The 13721-nt window shown below is 40.8% G+C and overlaps 1 protein-coding gene across 2 annotated transcripts in view; it reads right to left on the bottom strand.

Annotated features, from left to right (window-relative positions):
• Window positions 1–13721, bottom strand: part of SLC38A1 (solute carrier family 38 member 1) — a 42763-nt gene that overhangs the window by 17463 nt on the left and 11579 nt on the right. For both annotated transcript variants that reach the window (XR_008451014.1, XM_054073152.1), the window contains exons 3-6: window positions 7638–7713; window positions 6942–7057; window positions 1973–2046; window positions 206–298 (exon numbers count right to left, since the gene is read on the bottom strand). Coding sequence is in view for 1 of the 2 variants with exons in the window: in XM_054073152.1 (XP_053929127.1) it covers window positions 206–298; window positions 1973–2046; window positions 6942–7057; window positions 7638–7713 (359 nt within the window). In the remaining variant the exon portion in view is untranslated. The remainder of the gene's footprint in view (window positions 1–205; window positions 299–1972; window positions 2047–6941; window positions 7058–7637; window positions 7714–13721) is intronic.

The raw sequence follows: 13721 nt of genomic DNA, 5'->3' as shown, positions 1-13721 counted from the left end.
GATAGAAGACCCTGAACTATGATTGACTGTAAACTACTGATCATTCAGTAACTCGGCACTTTTAAAGGTCTGCATGCAGCTATGTTGAGGAGAAGGAAGATCCCAAGACATCACAGAGAGAAGGAGGAACTTGACTGGTTGGTAGAAGTAACATATATTAAGATATTCCTAGTTTTTGTGTTTCAGTACCCCTCATCTCCTTTACCTCCAACATTCTGGAGAGATGTAGATCCAAAGACAATCATTTTCCCTGGGGCACCAAAGACCTGCTCACCCAGCTTTTCATACACCATGCACCCTACACAAAAAGGAACAAGGAGAAGGGTTACAAATACACCAGTGAAAGCTGTTGAGTTGAAACACTTATGATTCCTTCTCAGTTAACCACCCATCTGTGCAGCCGTATCTGCCCCTTGCAAGTAAACAGAGAGCCTTCTTGTAATTACAAGGGGTAAAACTTATGTAGGAATGTTTTCTTGATGTCTATAAATGTTACCGTTGGCTACCAGTCACTTTTGAAGTTCAAGCCCTTAATGAGGCTATTACAACCCCTAAATGAGTCAGTCTATACCCCCAGTGACATGTTAAGTTCTGATGTCCCCATCCTGGCATATTAGATTTGCATCTGCAATGAGAGTGACGTAGAAAGCCTCTTCTCCAGACAAAACTCAGTACAGTAGGATTCACAAGTCACCACTGGCAACCTGGCCACAGCAGACACACTACTGTGATTCTGCAAATTTGCTTGCTTTGACTAAATGATCCAAACAAAGGCAGCCACTGTTTTACAGGATAGTTTACAATTTCTAACAATGAAGCCTTAACTTGTGAATTCTCAGCATGGTATATTTTTGGTAAAAGCAGGAAAAAGTTTAAATTGTAACTAAAACTCCTTTTTAAATATCTGTCAAGATACTCCTCTATTAGTTGGTTTGTGTTTCTGTTAAATGTTTTTTCCTTGGCTAGGATTTAGGCTAAGAAAAAGACTGGATGTTGTGAAGATGGTAAGATACAAGAGAACAGAAAGAGAATTGTTTCAGACTTTACTCTAGACAGATGACTTTTCAAATGCAACCCATTGTTTGATTTTCTCTGTATTTCCTTATAGTTGACATTTCTGCTTTGCACCTTGTATAAGTAATAAATTTCAGATTAAAGGTACCAGCTGCAAAGAAAGTAAGCCTTAGATTTAAGGAACTAAGAGGGCACATGTGTGTCCACAATTAGGCATACATATCTAACTTAAATAGGCAGTTACTGCCATTACACATGCTGTAGCAGTAACTCATGCATGTCTATATTAATATTACAGTGTTCTTGTGCATAGACAGTTTATAAAATCTGGCTTCAGATATTGTTACACAAGTAAAAAGAATCTTGGACTTCAGAACACAGTGAAATAAAAGGCTTTAGAAGTAGAAATATTACCATTGAGTGACATTTATAACTGCAGGAAACTTCTAATTTCTGTGTTTAGTTCTATTTTGCTTACAGATACACTTTTCTCTGTGGAAGAACTGTTACATTTTACTTTCTTCTAGGAAGCCTCCTGCTACACCACAAAGACTATCAGGAATTTCACAGTAACTATTAAGGATAAACTGTATTTCCAGGTAAGCTATACCACAGGTGAAGAATTGTAATATTTCATTTGCAAGCATCTTTTTAATGAAAATAAACTATATGAGCTGTTCCTTCTCGCTCACTGACTACAACATTTCATGATAGCAGAATTCATGCTTTGTAATCAATTTTTCTCTTTATAGTGAGGGTCAGATTATGTTCTCCAATGCTATGACATAAATTCCTGTTAATTCTGGGCTCCTGACCTAAAATATGTTAGGCCTTTAGATTTTGTCAGCAAAGTGGTGAAAACTCCATCTTACACAAAACACTTGGCCTTATGTGAAGCACTTTTTGCCTCTTGCTCCTTACAATTCTAATGAAATGGTACAGTAACATCTTAAATTACCTGTTTCCTTTGAACACACCAGCAGGAGATATATTGAATAAATAGACAGCAGTGTCACTGAAACCAAAAGCAGCCTACAAAAGAATAGAAAACATTTTACTGTAAGAGCTACGCTCTAACATTGTGATAGGTCATGTTGGGCCATATTCCCATTGACTCTGAGATAATGTTTATACTCTTCTGACAATGCAAAAAGCCCTATAAATACATGTGATTTACATGCTTTTTGCAGCTCCGTCACACCACCATGGAGGTAGAAAGCCCTGCAGGCAGAGAGATTTAACCATGTAAAACTTAGCAGAGCTGCAGAGCTCTGTTAGTGAGTTACGCCTCCCTGTATTGAAAGAAGCAAGAATAAAGATGACTTTTCAGGTAGGAATAAAGATTTAATTGGAACAGGGATGAACTAGGTATGTGCCTCACCACTCATTCTCAAGCATTTTTCCTGGAAGCAGAGTAAAAATCTCAAAGGGAAGTCCTCTACTTAAAGACTTCCATACCAAATGGAAGCATCTTGTCCCAGGACATGTTTCATATGCTACCAAAGGGGTGCCCAAATGGCTTTTTATGTGCTTCCCAGTGCACAAGGAGATGGAAAAGGAGCAAAGTCCAGGCTTGACAATCTTCCCGTGGAAATAAAGGCAGAAACCAAAGGCTTGTACTTTGTCCTAGCAGGGACTGGGGTTCCCTCACTGATGTCACTCCTGATCTGCTGTGATCTCCAATTTGGCTCCGTGTAGAAGAATTGCAGGAAGTAATGACCAAACTGTGTAGGGAACTTGCCGGCACAAATGATAATTAGTCAGTGCCGGGGCCTAAGTGCATAAAACCACATTCACTCATTGCTCTATGTCTTTAAGCCAAGCACCATGTGTGCCTTCCCCTCAAAAACACTGACACACAAAGACCTGATGATGTTTTCATGATGTGTGTGAAGAGCATTCCGACAATCTGTTGGCAATCCCTCGTTTTATTATGACAACTACCCTCAGGACACTGAGAAAAACAAGCCTAAAATTTAACAGAAAACAAGCTGCTGCCACAGACAGGCAGCAAATCATCTTTTTCATGGGAATACACAGAAAGAGCAGCATGAGAAGCCTCCTCCCCCAAATTTTTTATTATTTTAGACAAGAAACACTTCAGTGGTGAATGACCCACAAGTTTCTTATGGCTAGGGGAGCAGGGAGAAACATGAAGATGTGATAGGAGGAATTACTCTTTTGCCAATGGAGAATGATGGTTGACAATAACAACACACCCTTTGTGCAGCCCAGAGGGTGTTGCTCCTTGGGGAGGGGAGGGAGGGAAGGGAGATTGTACTGGTTGAGGTCACTCTGCTCCATTTTTTACAGATTTGCTAAGCCCTGCTCCTGCCCAGTGTTCCCTGCAGAGCTGTTACACCCGTCTGCCTGGAGGCACAGTGCTCCAGTGCTCTCACTCCCAGCTCCAAGTGGCTGCAGCTCCGCATGCCAGCGTCAAGTCTATTTTAATTTTAAAAGCTCCCGTTTTTCAGGCACTGAGCTCATGGAGCCTTTGCAGTGGTAAAAATAACACTCCCAAGCAGCCAGGTATTTATCTGATCTGTTGTCCTTAGCTCCCCATAGGGTTCTCACAGAGACACTTGGCATTTTCATTAATGCTGTATGAAAAACTTGTTTGTGTTAGGACTGTGTTATGGACTGGGATATTCATGCCAGAACCACCCCTTGGAAAGGAATGAAAATGCCCATGCCACTTGCTCTGCACAAATTCAAAACAGAAGCAGGAGAGCTTGTGCTGCAGTCCCAAAAGCACCCCCTTACTTTTTTTTTGCCTGCTTTTAAAGAAGTGCTGGCAGCTATGCAAGCAACCAGCACATGTAAAAGTCACCTCCTCCCAACAAATCCAGAATAAACAGTTAAGGCCAGGGGACTGGTACAGTGCTGAGAGGAACGAACCGTTCCTGCGATGCCACTGCTGTTTTCTCCCAGCTGCTACATTGCCAAGTCAGCTGAAACATGTGCTGTCCCCAGCCTTCCGCAGAGTCCCAGGCCTTGGGGCCGGAAGACCTGTAGGGCTCGTGCACTCACCTGCCTCATTGCACAGCTCTGAACCCTCATAAGGTATCAAGTGCAGAAAAGCATGGCAGAGCATGGGGTTTGCCACCATATGGTCTTGCAGAGGACTGGTCTGCCAGCCTGCCCTAAACCTCTGGATGAGTTAGGCTGCAGCTTTGTGACTGCTTCCAGTCATCCTCAGCACAAGCAGCTGCTTAAAACATTGTGACACTACACCTGTAGTCTCATGCTATAGCTCATCTAACAAGCCCCTGTGCCTAAGCAGGGTTTCAGATCATGTACAGTGTCACAGTAATTGTAGACTGCACTTGGCTGCTCCATATGTCTCTGTGACATGACCCATCACTCTGATTCTGGCTCTCCAGGATGAAACCACAGGCAACAACAAGTGCTCCTGCCATGCCTAAGTGTCTTGGCCCATCTATATCTTTCCAAGCCTTTAGTGCAATCCTTCTGCAGCAAGACTTTCTCCCTTTCTGCATACAGAAAAGGATATACTTCCTTGGTCCAGATTGTAGTTATCAATAATACTGTGCTTAAGTTCTTCTGAGTTCCTATCTCAGTTGTTTTGCCTAGAAAGCATGACACTTATCTATGGCACTAAGTTATGCCAATAGGATATGAGAGTATATACTCATTGCCATGTTTATTTTGCAATTTTTATATTAAGAACACACTTCACACTGCAGGAGGCTAAGAGTTGTGTGAGTGGAAATCAGCCTGGGTCTGCTTTATTAGTTCTGAAAATTCTCCTTCAATTTTTCCACCTCTGCTTTGTACTTTTCAGGGACGGTGCATGCCAATACTGAATAAAGCAACCTAGACACTCTTCAGAACTATGCTGCTCAAGAGCAAGAAATTTAAGTCCTTTCTTCTGTGCAAAATGCAATGAAAATATTGCTAGCACTAATCACATCTAAAGCAGAAACGGCTCTAAGATCTACCCGTGACAGCAACAGCAGAACTATACGTTTATGGGAAAAATGTACTGAATGAGAGTGTGAGAAAAGATCTAACGCTAATGAACCGGGTTTAACTCTGAGTTATTGCATGATAAGAGTACATTTAAATTAGTTCTACTTTCAGGCATAACTATAGACACCACATTAGGATCCTGTATCTCCAGGCTTCAAAGGGGAAAGCTCTGCTAGCCTGGGCAGTGAGGTCCTGCTAGTTTCCTCACCTTTGATCTCAGCAGGCTGGCCTACCCCTAGGACAACAGATCTAAAGGCATTATGAAGCTAACAAAAACAATTATCCACTTTTAAATACACACAGTTAATTCTGTAGAGAATAATGCTGTTATTTACTGTATAAAAGCTCTACATTTGGGTTTGGCAGTTTTTTGCACAACGTGGTGGTACAGATTTAAACTCACACTACTCAGGCCAACCAGTCACCATCACACATTGTTAGAAGCTTCTCTGTTGTTCACATCACTGCTCTGATTCACTTCACTTAAAAGAAACTTCCTTTTTACATCCTTTAGAGCAAACACATTTCACATGAAAAACTGCTGAAAGAAGATTATAGAAAACCGAAACATTAGAGAAATTGAGGGTGCTCCTTGGCTGAGACACTATTATCACAGAAGAGGCAACAAGGCTGAAAAAAGGTAATATTTTTTTTTCTGGTTACAGTAGTTTTTGCAACCACCAGTCTGTGCCCTCAGAGGAGTGTTTGTCAGAGCACGGCTGGCGTATCACATACAGGTTAGAGTACTGAGTAAAAAAAAGCAGCAAAAATAAAATAAACTCAGTCTCTCTGCACAATAAAGGCCTAAATTAGAATCCAGCTACTTTATAGCCTAGCTTAGTGACAGCACAATTATGAGATTTTGTACATTCTTAATGTAAATGGATTAAGTCCTTGGATTATTCCTAGATTTTACCCAGCCACAGCAAACTGTAAGCTAGCAGCATGGATGTAGCTATCCTGGCACAAAACCCCAGAGCAGATGGCTATATGCACCACTTTGGCCACCCACTCTGCTATACAGAGGGCTTGTAACATAGATTTCCCCAAAACCTAAGAAGTAACACAATTTCTAGAATTTTAAATTTGACATTCAAGAAATGACACCTCTTTAGATTAATCTATAAACTCAATAACTGTGTTCAACAGTTCTCAAAGACTGTAAATTACTTTATTTCTTCTCTCAATGAACATTTATCACTGAAATCTGCACATAATTCCCAACTGGTTTCTTAACAATCACTTTTCACAATGAAATGTCTCACACTCCGATGCAGAATAACACAGAGTAATACTGTGTCTTACTCAGTCACTGGCACCATTTCATTTTTAAACTATAAAATTCTTTACAAAACACCTCTTTTTTCCTGGAGTTAAGTACTCTACCTCAACTAATTTTTTATACTAAAATCTTGGCTATATTTCTTTTGGCTCCCAAGGACTCTCACATAAGAAACTGAAGAAACTGTGGGAGTGAGAAGAAAATATTATATGTAATATATAAAGGAATATAAATACTCTTTTTCTTGGCTAAAAAAAAAGTAGTTATTGCACCATGCTTTGAAGAAAGCTTTGGAGATCCTGTGACACATGTAAGAACTAGGTACTTAGTTCACTCTGCACTGCAACTTTTATTACTGAATAGTTCTGATGTACGTGTAGCTTGTGGACCATAGGAAAAATCCCTGTCTAGGCTCAGGTCAGTATTAAATAACATGGACTTAATTATCTCTAGCATTACAAGCAGTGGCTTCTCCAACCAAAAAATTTAACTGAAAAAAAAATGTCCAAAATTTGTGGCTAACATCCCCAAGCTTGAATGCAGTACTTGATTACAGATGGACTATAAATCGCTCTGCTTACTGGAAGTGCATACGTTCTTTAAATGCAGCGAAACTCCATGGAGATCAGCTACTCACCACATCAATACTTACAGGAAAAGGAGAATCCCTGTGTTGGCCAAAGCAAAAGCGAGACCTAAAATCCCACTGCCCATAATTGCATTGCTGAGGTTGAAGACGGACATCCCCAGTGACGTAGTTCCTGGGATCTGAAAAAGTAAAGACATGCCAGTAATAGCTTTGAACAGAGCAAGGAAACGTGTCTATGCTTCAAACTCCATATTTGTGATATATCAGTTACAAGTAACTACTTGTATAGAAACAATAAAAATTGGTTTGAAAGAGGAAAAAGCGTCACTGATCCCTGTCGCACCTGTACTCTGATCACTGTCCTATAGGTTTTGTAAACTGATGTAAATGATATAGGCAATATATATCTCATACTACACTTTCAATTTTAAACCTTATCTTTCACTACACCCGTGAAACATCCTAGCCATGATTTATATAGTATAAGGCCATAAGAAACCGCCAAGCCTTCCTGCCTAACACAGGCAAGAGGGATTCCCTTGCCCCAAGTCCACCAAAATGCTTGGGTTTTTTTGTTTGTTTGTTTGGGGTTTTTTCCTTTTTTTTTTTTAAGCACTGAGCACAGGTAGTTCCTACTGGAACCTGAATTTCAGATATGACAGTGTGCGCCCAGCACTTTTGAATACTGTGTGTAAAGGCCCTTCATATACACAACATGTAGTTCATTTTTACAGGGAAAGAACAGCAAGAGAGACTTACATATTCATCACATTTCTTCTTCTCCAGGTGGCTGTTTGTGAGACTTCTTCTGCTTTCTCGATCCGAAATAAACTTACTGAAAGAAGTCAGAGGATTTATTTTCAGCAAGCGTTTAGAAAATGCAAACACATTCACTCCATGAGCATCATGTGATTACAAAAATCACAACATATAAAAACAGTATATAAAGACACCAAACTCATAACTGTTTAGTGAGCCAGATTATGCTTCACTGATACCAGAGTACATTGGGCACCAATAAAGATAACACTAGCACAAGATCAGAGTAAATGTATATATACAGAACGGTCTTCAGGGAGATTTAGTAGAGCAGCAGCACTGAATTTGTGGACAGGAAAATAATTTGTTTGCAGAGACAGTAGGAGAAGATACTTCTTGAAGTGTCCTGCAGAGGTGCGTGAGACCAGAAGCACCTGCTCCCAACTCCTGCTGAAGTGATTACATAACTAACACCATTTTATAAAGCAAGCAGACATTCTTTATGACTGAGTGCGTCATGCATTCAGTCTCTTTCCCTCACTATCAGGCCCTGAAGGTCCTATGAACCAAGTAGACAAACCAAGCAGATATCTTCTTCTCCCCGCCCTGCTGGCTTCAAGACTCCAGGGCGCCAGCCTGATTACTCCCCTCCTTGCCAGCCTTGAACGTCCCAGGCATGCAGCTCACTGGGTGGTGGTGACCACCCCCTCACAGAAGAGCGAAGCCTAACAGCACCCAGAGCATTCTGTGTAAAATCAAGTGGTTACAAGTCTTAAGTGGGGGACTTGGACCAGAGCCGCTGCTGGACAGTGAAACCTGGGACCCCCAGGTGGCCAGGGACGGCCCTCCCTCTGTACTCTACTTCCTCCAAGGACTGAGGGAGTGGCTCATGTTCTTTTATAAGATTTTTGAGTCCCGATTATGATCATTACACTGATACAGCAAACCATGTAAGCACAGGGTCCAGGTGATTAGAAATCATAAGTTAAGTTGTACTATAAATTCTGTATTTTGCTACATATAGATTTCATTACACTGATCTGCTTATATAAATACTGTGCCATTCTTACAATAAATTCAGTACTACACTAATCATAATAACCTGTTATGAAAATAAAGCTTTAATTGTAACAAAAATTAAGTGCCCTCAGCATTCTGCCAAGGATCCCTAAAAGACCCTGTATGCCCTCTCATTGTTGGGTAGCACTGTAGTACCCTGTAAAACCCTACATTGTCACTGAAGGGTTAGTATGTCTGGAGTTACGAGCAGGAAGAGGTGCTGCATGCAGCCAGTGCTGTCCAGATCACTCTGAACCAGGCAGCATGCTCTATTGGTGTACCATTCTGGGCTACTGGATTTTCATGTAAGTGTCTTACAAAACTCAATACTTAATTCATCATACTGCAAAATTAAACACTTCTGTTCAGGGTAACACAGAATAAACAGCTTTTCTTTCTCTGCACCCTTTACTTGTTCTGTGTCCTTGATATATCCACATTTAGCGACTTACCGTCACCAGAACAAGATTTGCCTCCTGCAGCTGTGTCGGCATCCTTGGGATTTACAACACTTCTGATTTGGATGAGCTGTTGTTTTCTCCCAAACCCTTTCTTCAGCAATCATTTTAGTTTGTATAAAGCATTCTTTTAGCTTTTCATCTTTTGATGGTTTATGCACAATTAAGTCCCTGGCATCTTTGTTAATCCACAGATGGTTCTTAGGCTGCACTGGCTAATGCATCAGCCATCATACGCCTTACATACCTAACCAGGGGCTTTCACAGACTGTCAGAGACCCTTTTGCTGTAGGTAAATTAAGGTGGCTCTTCTTAAATTAAAACAGAAAAACAATACACTGAACACAAAGAGCAGGACTGCTGGTCCTTTCCAACAGCTGTGATCATCTACTGCCTATGGATGTATAGTTCAAACTGAATGAAGACTGTGCACCATTTGAGTCCATCCAGCATTTTTCAGGCTGGTCATGTAACTGAACTCACAAAGACAGAGCGCTATCAAACTTTCCTACGACCCCAGCTGTGGCCTAATTACTAGCAAGACATGCTAGCACAGCTTTTAAATGTATGCCAAAATCATGCTGACTTGTCTTCCACAGTTGACATGCTGGGCCCCATGTTTTTAACATTTTGAGTACTACATACACATTTGAGTTTATCCTTTAAATTGGGGCATGGCTGGCAAAATATATGTGGTATTTCTACTGGTCTTGTTGCAACTTTGACTTCTACCCATTGGTCTGTTTTGACTTCCTTTATATCAATAAAAAAACAACTATAGATTTCTCCTATATTTTTCAAACTACTAACTTCAGCAACTAATTTGCAACAAAATATAGATCCATGCTAGGTTTGCCAACCCTAACACAGCTGGAATAGATAGCTGAACCTCGCCCACTGTTTTAGGAAGTCAAAAGCAAGCACTTCTAGAATAGACCGATCCCAAATTATAACAACTCTCCAAAGCTCACTATGGACATATCTCATCATTGTGAAAAAAAATCTCAACCTGAATCAGAGCATGTGCTTTTTTTTTTTTTTCATGTCTGTTTAAAACCCATCTCTTGAACGCGGGCAACAGAGTGTGAATGGTTTCAAAAAGACATTCCATCTCTCTCTCGTAACACCCCGCAGGCAATTTATACAGGCAGGAGCACAGAGAAGAGTTTTGTCTCTTTTGGATTTGTAAGTGCTGCTGGGAACATCTGTGGACTTTGCTTTCTTCTGTCATTTATGGAGATCATGTGTCATTTTAGATTTTGTCAGAGTTATGATAGAAGTAACTAGTCTTCTCCCCCTGCTTCTCCTGATCCCTCTGCAGTCAGTCTCCCCTTAATAATTACAGAAATAATGAATTTGTAGATACTATTATTATTGCCACCTGCTATTAAAGTTTGATGGAAATTACTGTTAAAGAACTAACACACGATAAAGACAACACTTTAATAATATTGCTTGAATATAAAGCGACCGTGGGACTTTCCATCAGAATGCTTTTGACAGAGTAAACAGCTTCTGCAGAGCTGGTGTCTTCTGTGGCCAACAAATGCATTATTTCCTCCTGGATGGGACTTCTAACAAAACTAATCTGATTTGATAAATTGATCTGAAGCACTTTCTTTTGAGTTTGTCCTACACTAAAATAGACTGGGCGTGTTGTCCAGCCTCTCATCTCCTATTATAAGCTGGGCTTCATCCATCCCACTTTTACTATGTCACACTGCACATATTTCTCCATTTGTGCTGTGTGATGCATACAAGAGGACTAAGTCAGACAAGGGAATGTAGCCACTGAGCTCCCAAATCACAATGACTATGAGGTACATATCATTGTGCCCAGCTTTTTTACAGGGTGCTTCCCAGTCCCTGCCTCGCAGCCCCAGGGCAGACTGCTCAGAAAGCTCAGCAATGCTGAGGGGGGTGGGGGGTCCACCTCATTCACAGGCTGTACTGCATTTGCTATTGCAGGCAACCTAACCTGCAAGTCCAGACAAGAAGGTTGCCTTGGGACCATGCTTGGTAGGTGGTACAGGCATTCTGTATGACAGCCTACGTTTTCCATTAATGGAATGCATTACTGAACTTTAAAAAAAATGTAGGGGGAAGGTAATCCAATGGTTCAACAGAAACCAAGTTTCCCAAGATTTTGCTTTTTATAAATATTTTTTTCATTTCAGGGTGTTTTCCCCTCACTACAGCACATGAAAAGGAACATATGTTGGAATACTGGAATTTCTAGTTAAACTGTGACACATATCTGCTCTGCTTAATAGATGTGCTTAGAATATGAGCTATTCATTGTCATAGAATGTTGTATGTCTGACCTTTATAAATATGACAAAAATCAAGTGAAACAACTGCTTACTCCAGACTCTCACAGCCCCCACAAGGACTAGAGGCCATTGTGACAGGTGCTGTGGAAATGCACAGTAGGACCTTCTGTGTCATCAAAGCCTTGTGAGTCTCTGACAAGCATGAAATCCTTTTGCCCTGTTTGTTGTCTTCATTTCAAAAACTTTACTCATCATTAAAAGACATAATCTCTTCTTATATGTTTCTGCTGTCCTGTTGTGCTTCCTACATCACAACTGAGTATGAGCAGCTTATACAAAACTTCTCAGATTCATTAATAAAATATCCTGGCCAAAAAATAATCAAGTGATCCTAGTGATGCATGAAGTCTCGTGGTTAGCTTGGAAAGAATTTCTTCCCCTAATTTTGTTCCTGGTTTGATTTATTACAAAGTAGAAACTTAAGTCTTATTGATAAAGTGGTTTTAAAAGGACCATGTTTAACTATGCTTTCCAAATTTAATTTATTAAAGGACTGAAATGAGAAATGCTTGATGAAGGTGATATCCCCGAGCTAACCATTTTGGCTAAGCAGAGTTAGCCAGAAACCATTTAGATATCTCAGATATGTTTAAATGTAATTAAACTAAAGTGATATCTGACAATGCCTTTAATATTTGTTAGGGGAAGCTAGTTTTGCCAAGATGACAGAACTTTATCCTTAGGCAGCTTCTCTAAATTGAGCTCTACTTAGAGCAACAGCAAAGATTTCCAGGGCAGGTAGGAACAAGAAATGGAGCAGAAACCTTGGTCTGGCTTACACTATGAAATCTGGACCAGATCTGAGTCTACCTACTAACAACCCTGTTAAGCGTGCAAGGGGTGCTGATAACTTACTAGTAGCTGTAAACCAAGACAGATATTCAGCCTGCAGCTTCCTGAGAGCACTGTTGTAGTTACAGATAAGGAGTAGGTCACCTAAATACTGGTTTACAGTTATGTGCAGAGATGTCAAAGTTTTATAGCCAATATACATAGTTAAAAGACACCAAAGTAATATCTGGATTTGATGGAAGTCTCTTAACAGCATTCTCAGAAGAAATTTAGCAACTGAGTACAAAAAAAAATCTCTCCCAACATAGCACCTTCCAAACAACAGCCCCTCTCTCCATATAACTGCATATATAAATACATATTTAGGCCCAGAACAGGATGGAAATCCAAAGGGAATTAGAGAATTCTTTTCCAGTATCAAGAAATATTTGCAGTTTAAAACCAGGCCTGGAATCAGCTCCTTATTGGTGTACCTTCCCCAAAAGTCCCTTAAAAACTCTGCTTTATATTGAGCTTGAAAAATTACACACTGGGAGAAAAAAAATGTATAAAATGAAATATAGAGTGCAGAATCAAACAGGTTGAAAGAAAAAAATAAGTTAGTTGAAAATTACAGATCTAATCTAAAGCTCGAGTGAAATCAACAGAAAAAATCCCACTGAATTTGATGGACTTTGGAGTTTCACAAGGTCTCATGCTTTGTACTGGCAGCGCAAAATGTGTTCTTCCATACGCCTATTAACCTCTTGTTCTATGGAGACAGGGCATTTGTCAAAATAGTTATAGAAAGGAAATAACCACACCTTTCCAGGCTGGATTTGGTGAGGCATACAGAGCCGGGTCTGCCTGTGTGCTAATCACCTGTGTTAGCGCTTGCACAGGGCACAAGCCATGAGAGCCTCAGCCCCAGCTGCAGGTGATGCTGACAGGCCTGTGCTGGTGCCACCCGCTGCTGTGCTGGAAGCCGTGGTCACAGCCAGCTGTCTCAGAACTCCTGGTTTGGATGTGGAGGGAAATACGAACACATCAGGGTCTATAGGGAAAAATATTCATGTATAGGATGCATGGATAAGTAGCTAGCCTGCAAGCACCTCGGCACAGGGATAGCAGACAGCCATAATGGGCTACATCATACAACCAAATGATGCTCTGCAGAGGAAAAACATTATCCGTAGAGGAGTGGAAAACTGTGGAATTCGTTCATCTGCCCTACAATCCAGGACAGTAATTAGAAAGTCTGTCTGAGTTTCTGACACTCTTTCCTCACTCCACTTTTCTTCTTCCCTTTGCAGGCAGTCTGGATCCAACCCAGACCTTGCCATGCTTACTACGCCTTACCCCAACAAAGCACATCCACACCGCTGAAGTTCGGGCCCATACATTATGCTGTCCCCCACCCTCCATAAACATTCACCGAAAGATGAAGTGCTAACAGGGCTTTT

This window comes from Cuculus canorus, chromosome 1 (genome assembly GCF_017976375.1).
Source record: "Cuculus canorus isolate bCucCan1 chromosome 1, bCucCan1.pri, whole genome shotgun sequence".
Lineage (NCBI taxonomy): Eukaryota > Metazoa > Chordata > Aves > Cuculiformes > Cuculidae > Cuculus > Cuculus canorus.
The sequence above is the reverse complement of the archived record's forward strand: the minus strand, read 5'-3'. Positions and strand labels throughout refer to the sequence as shown.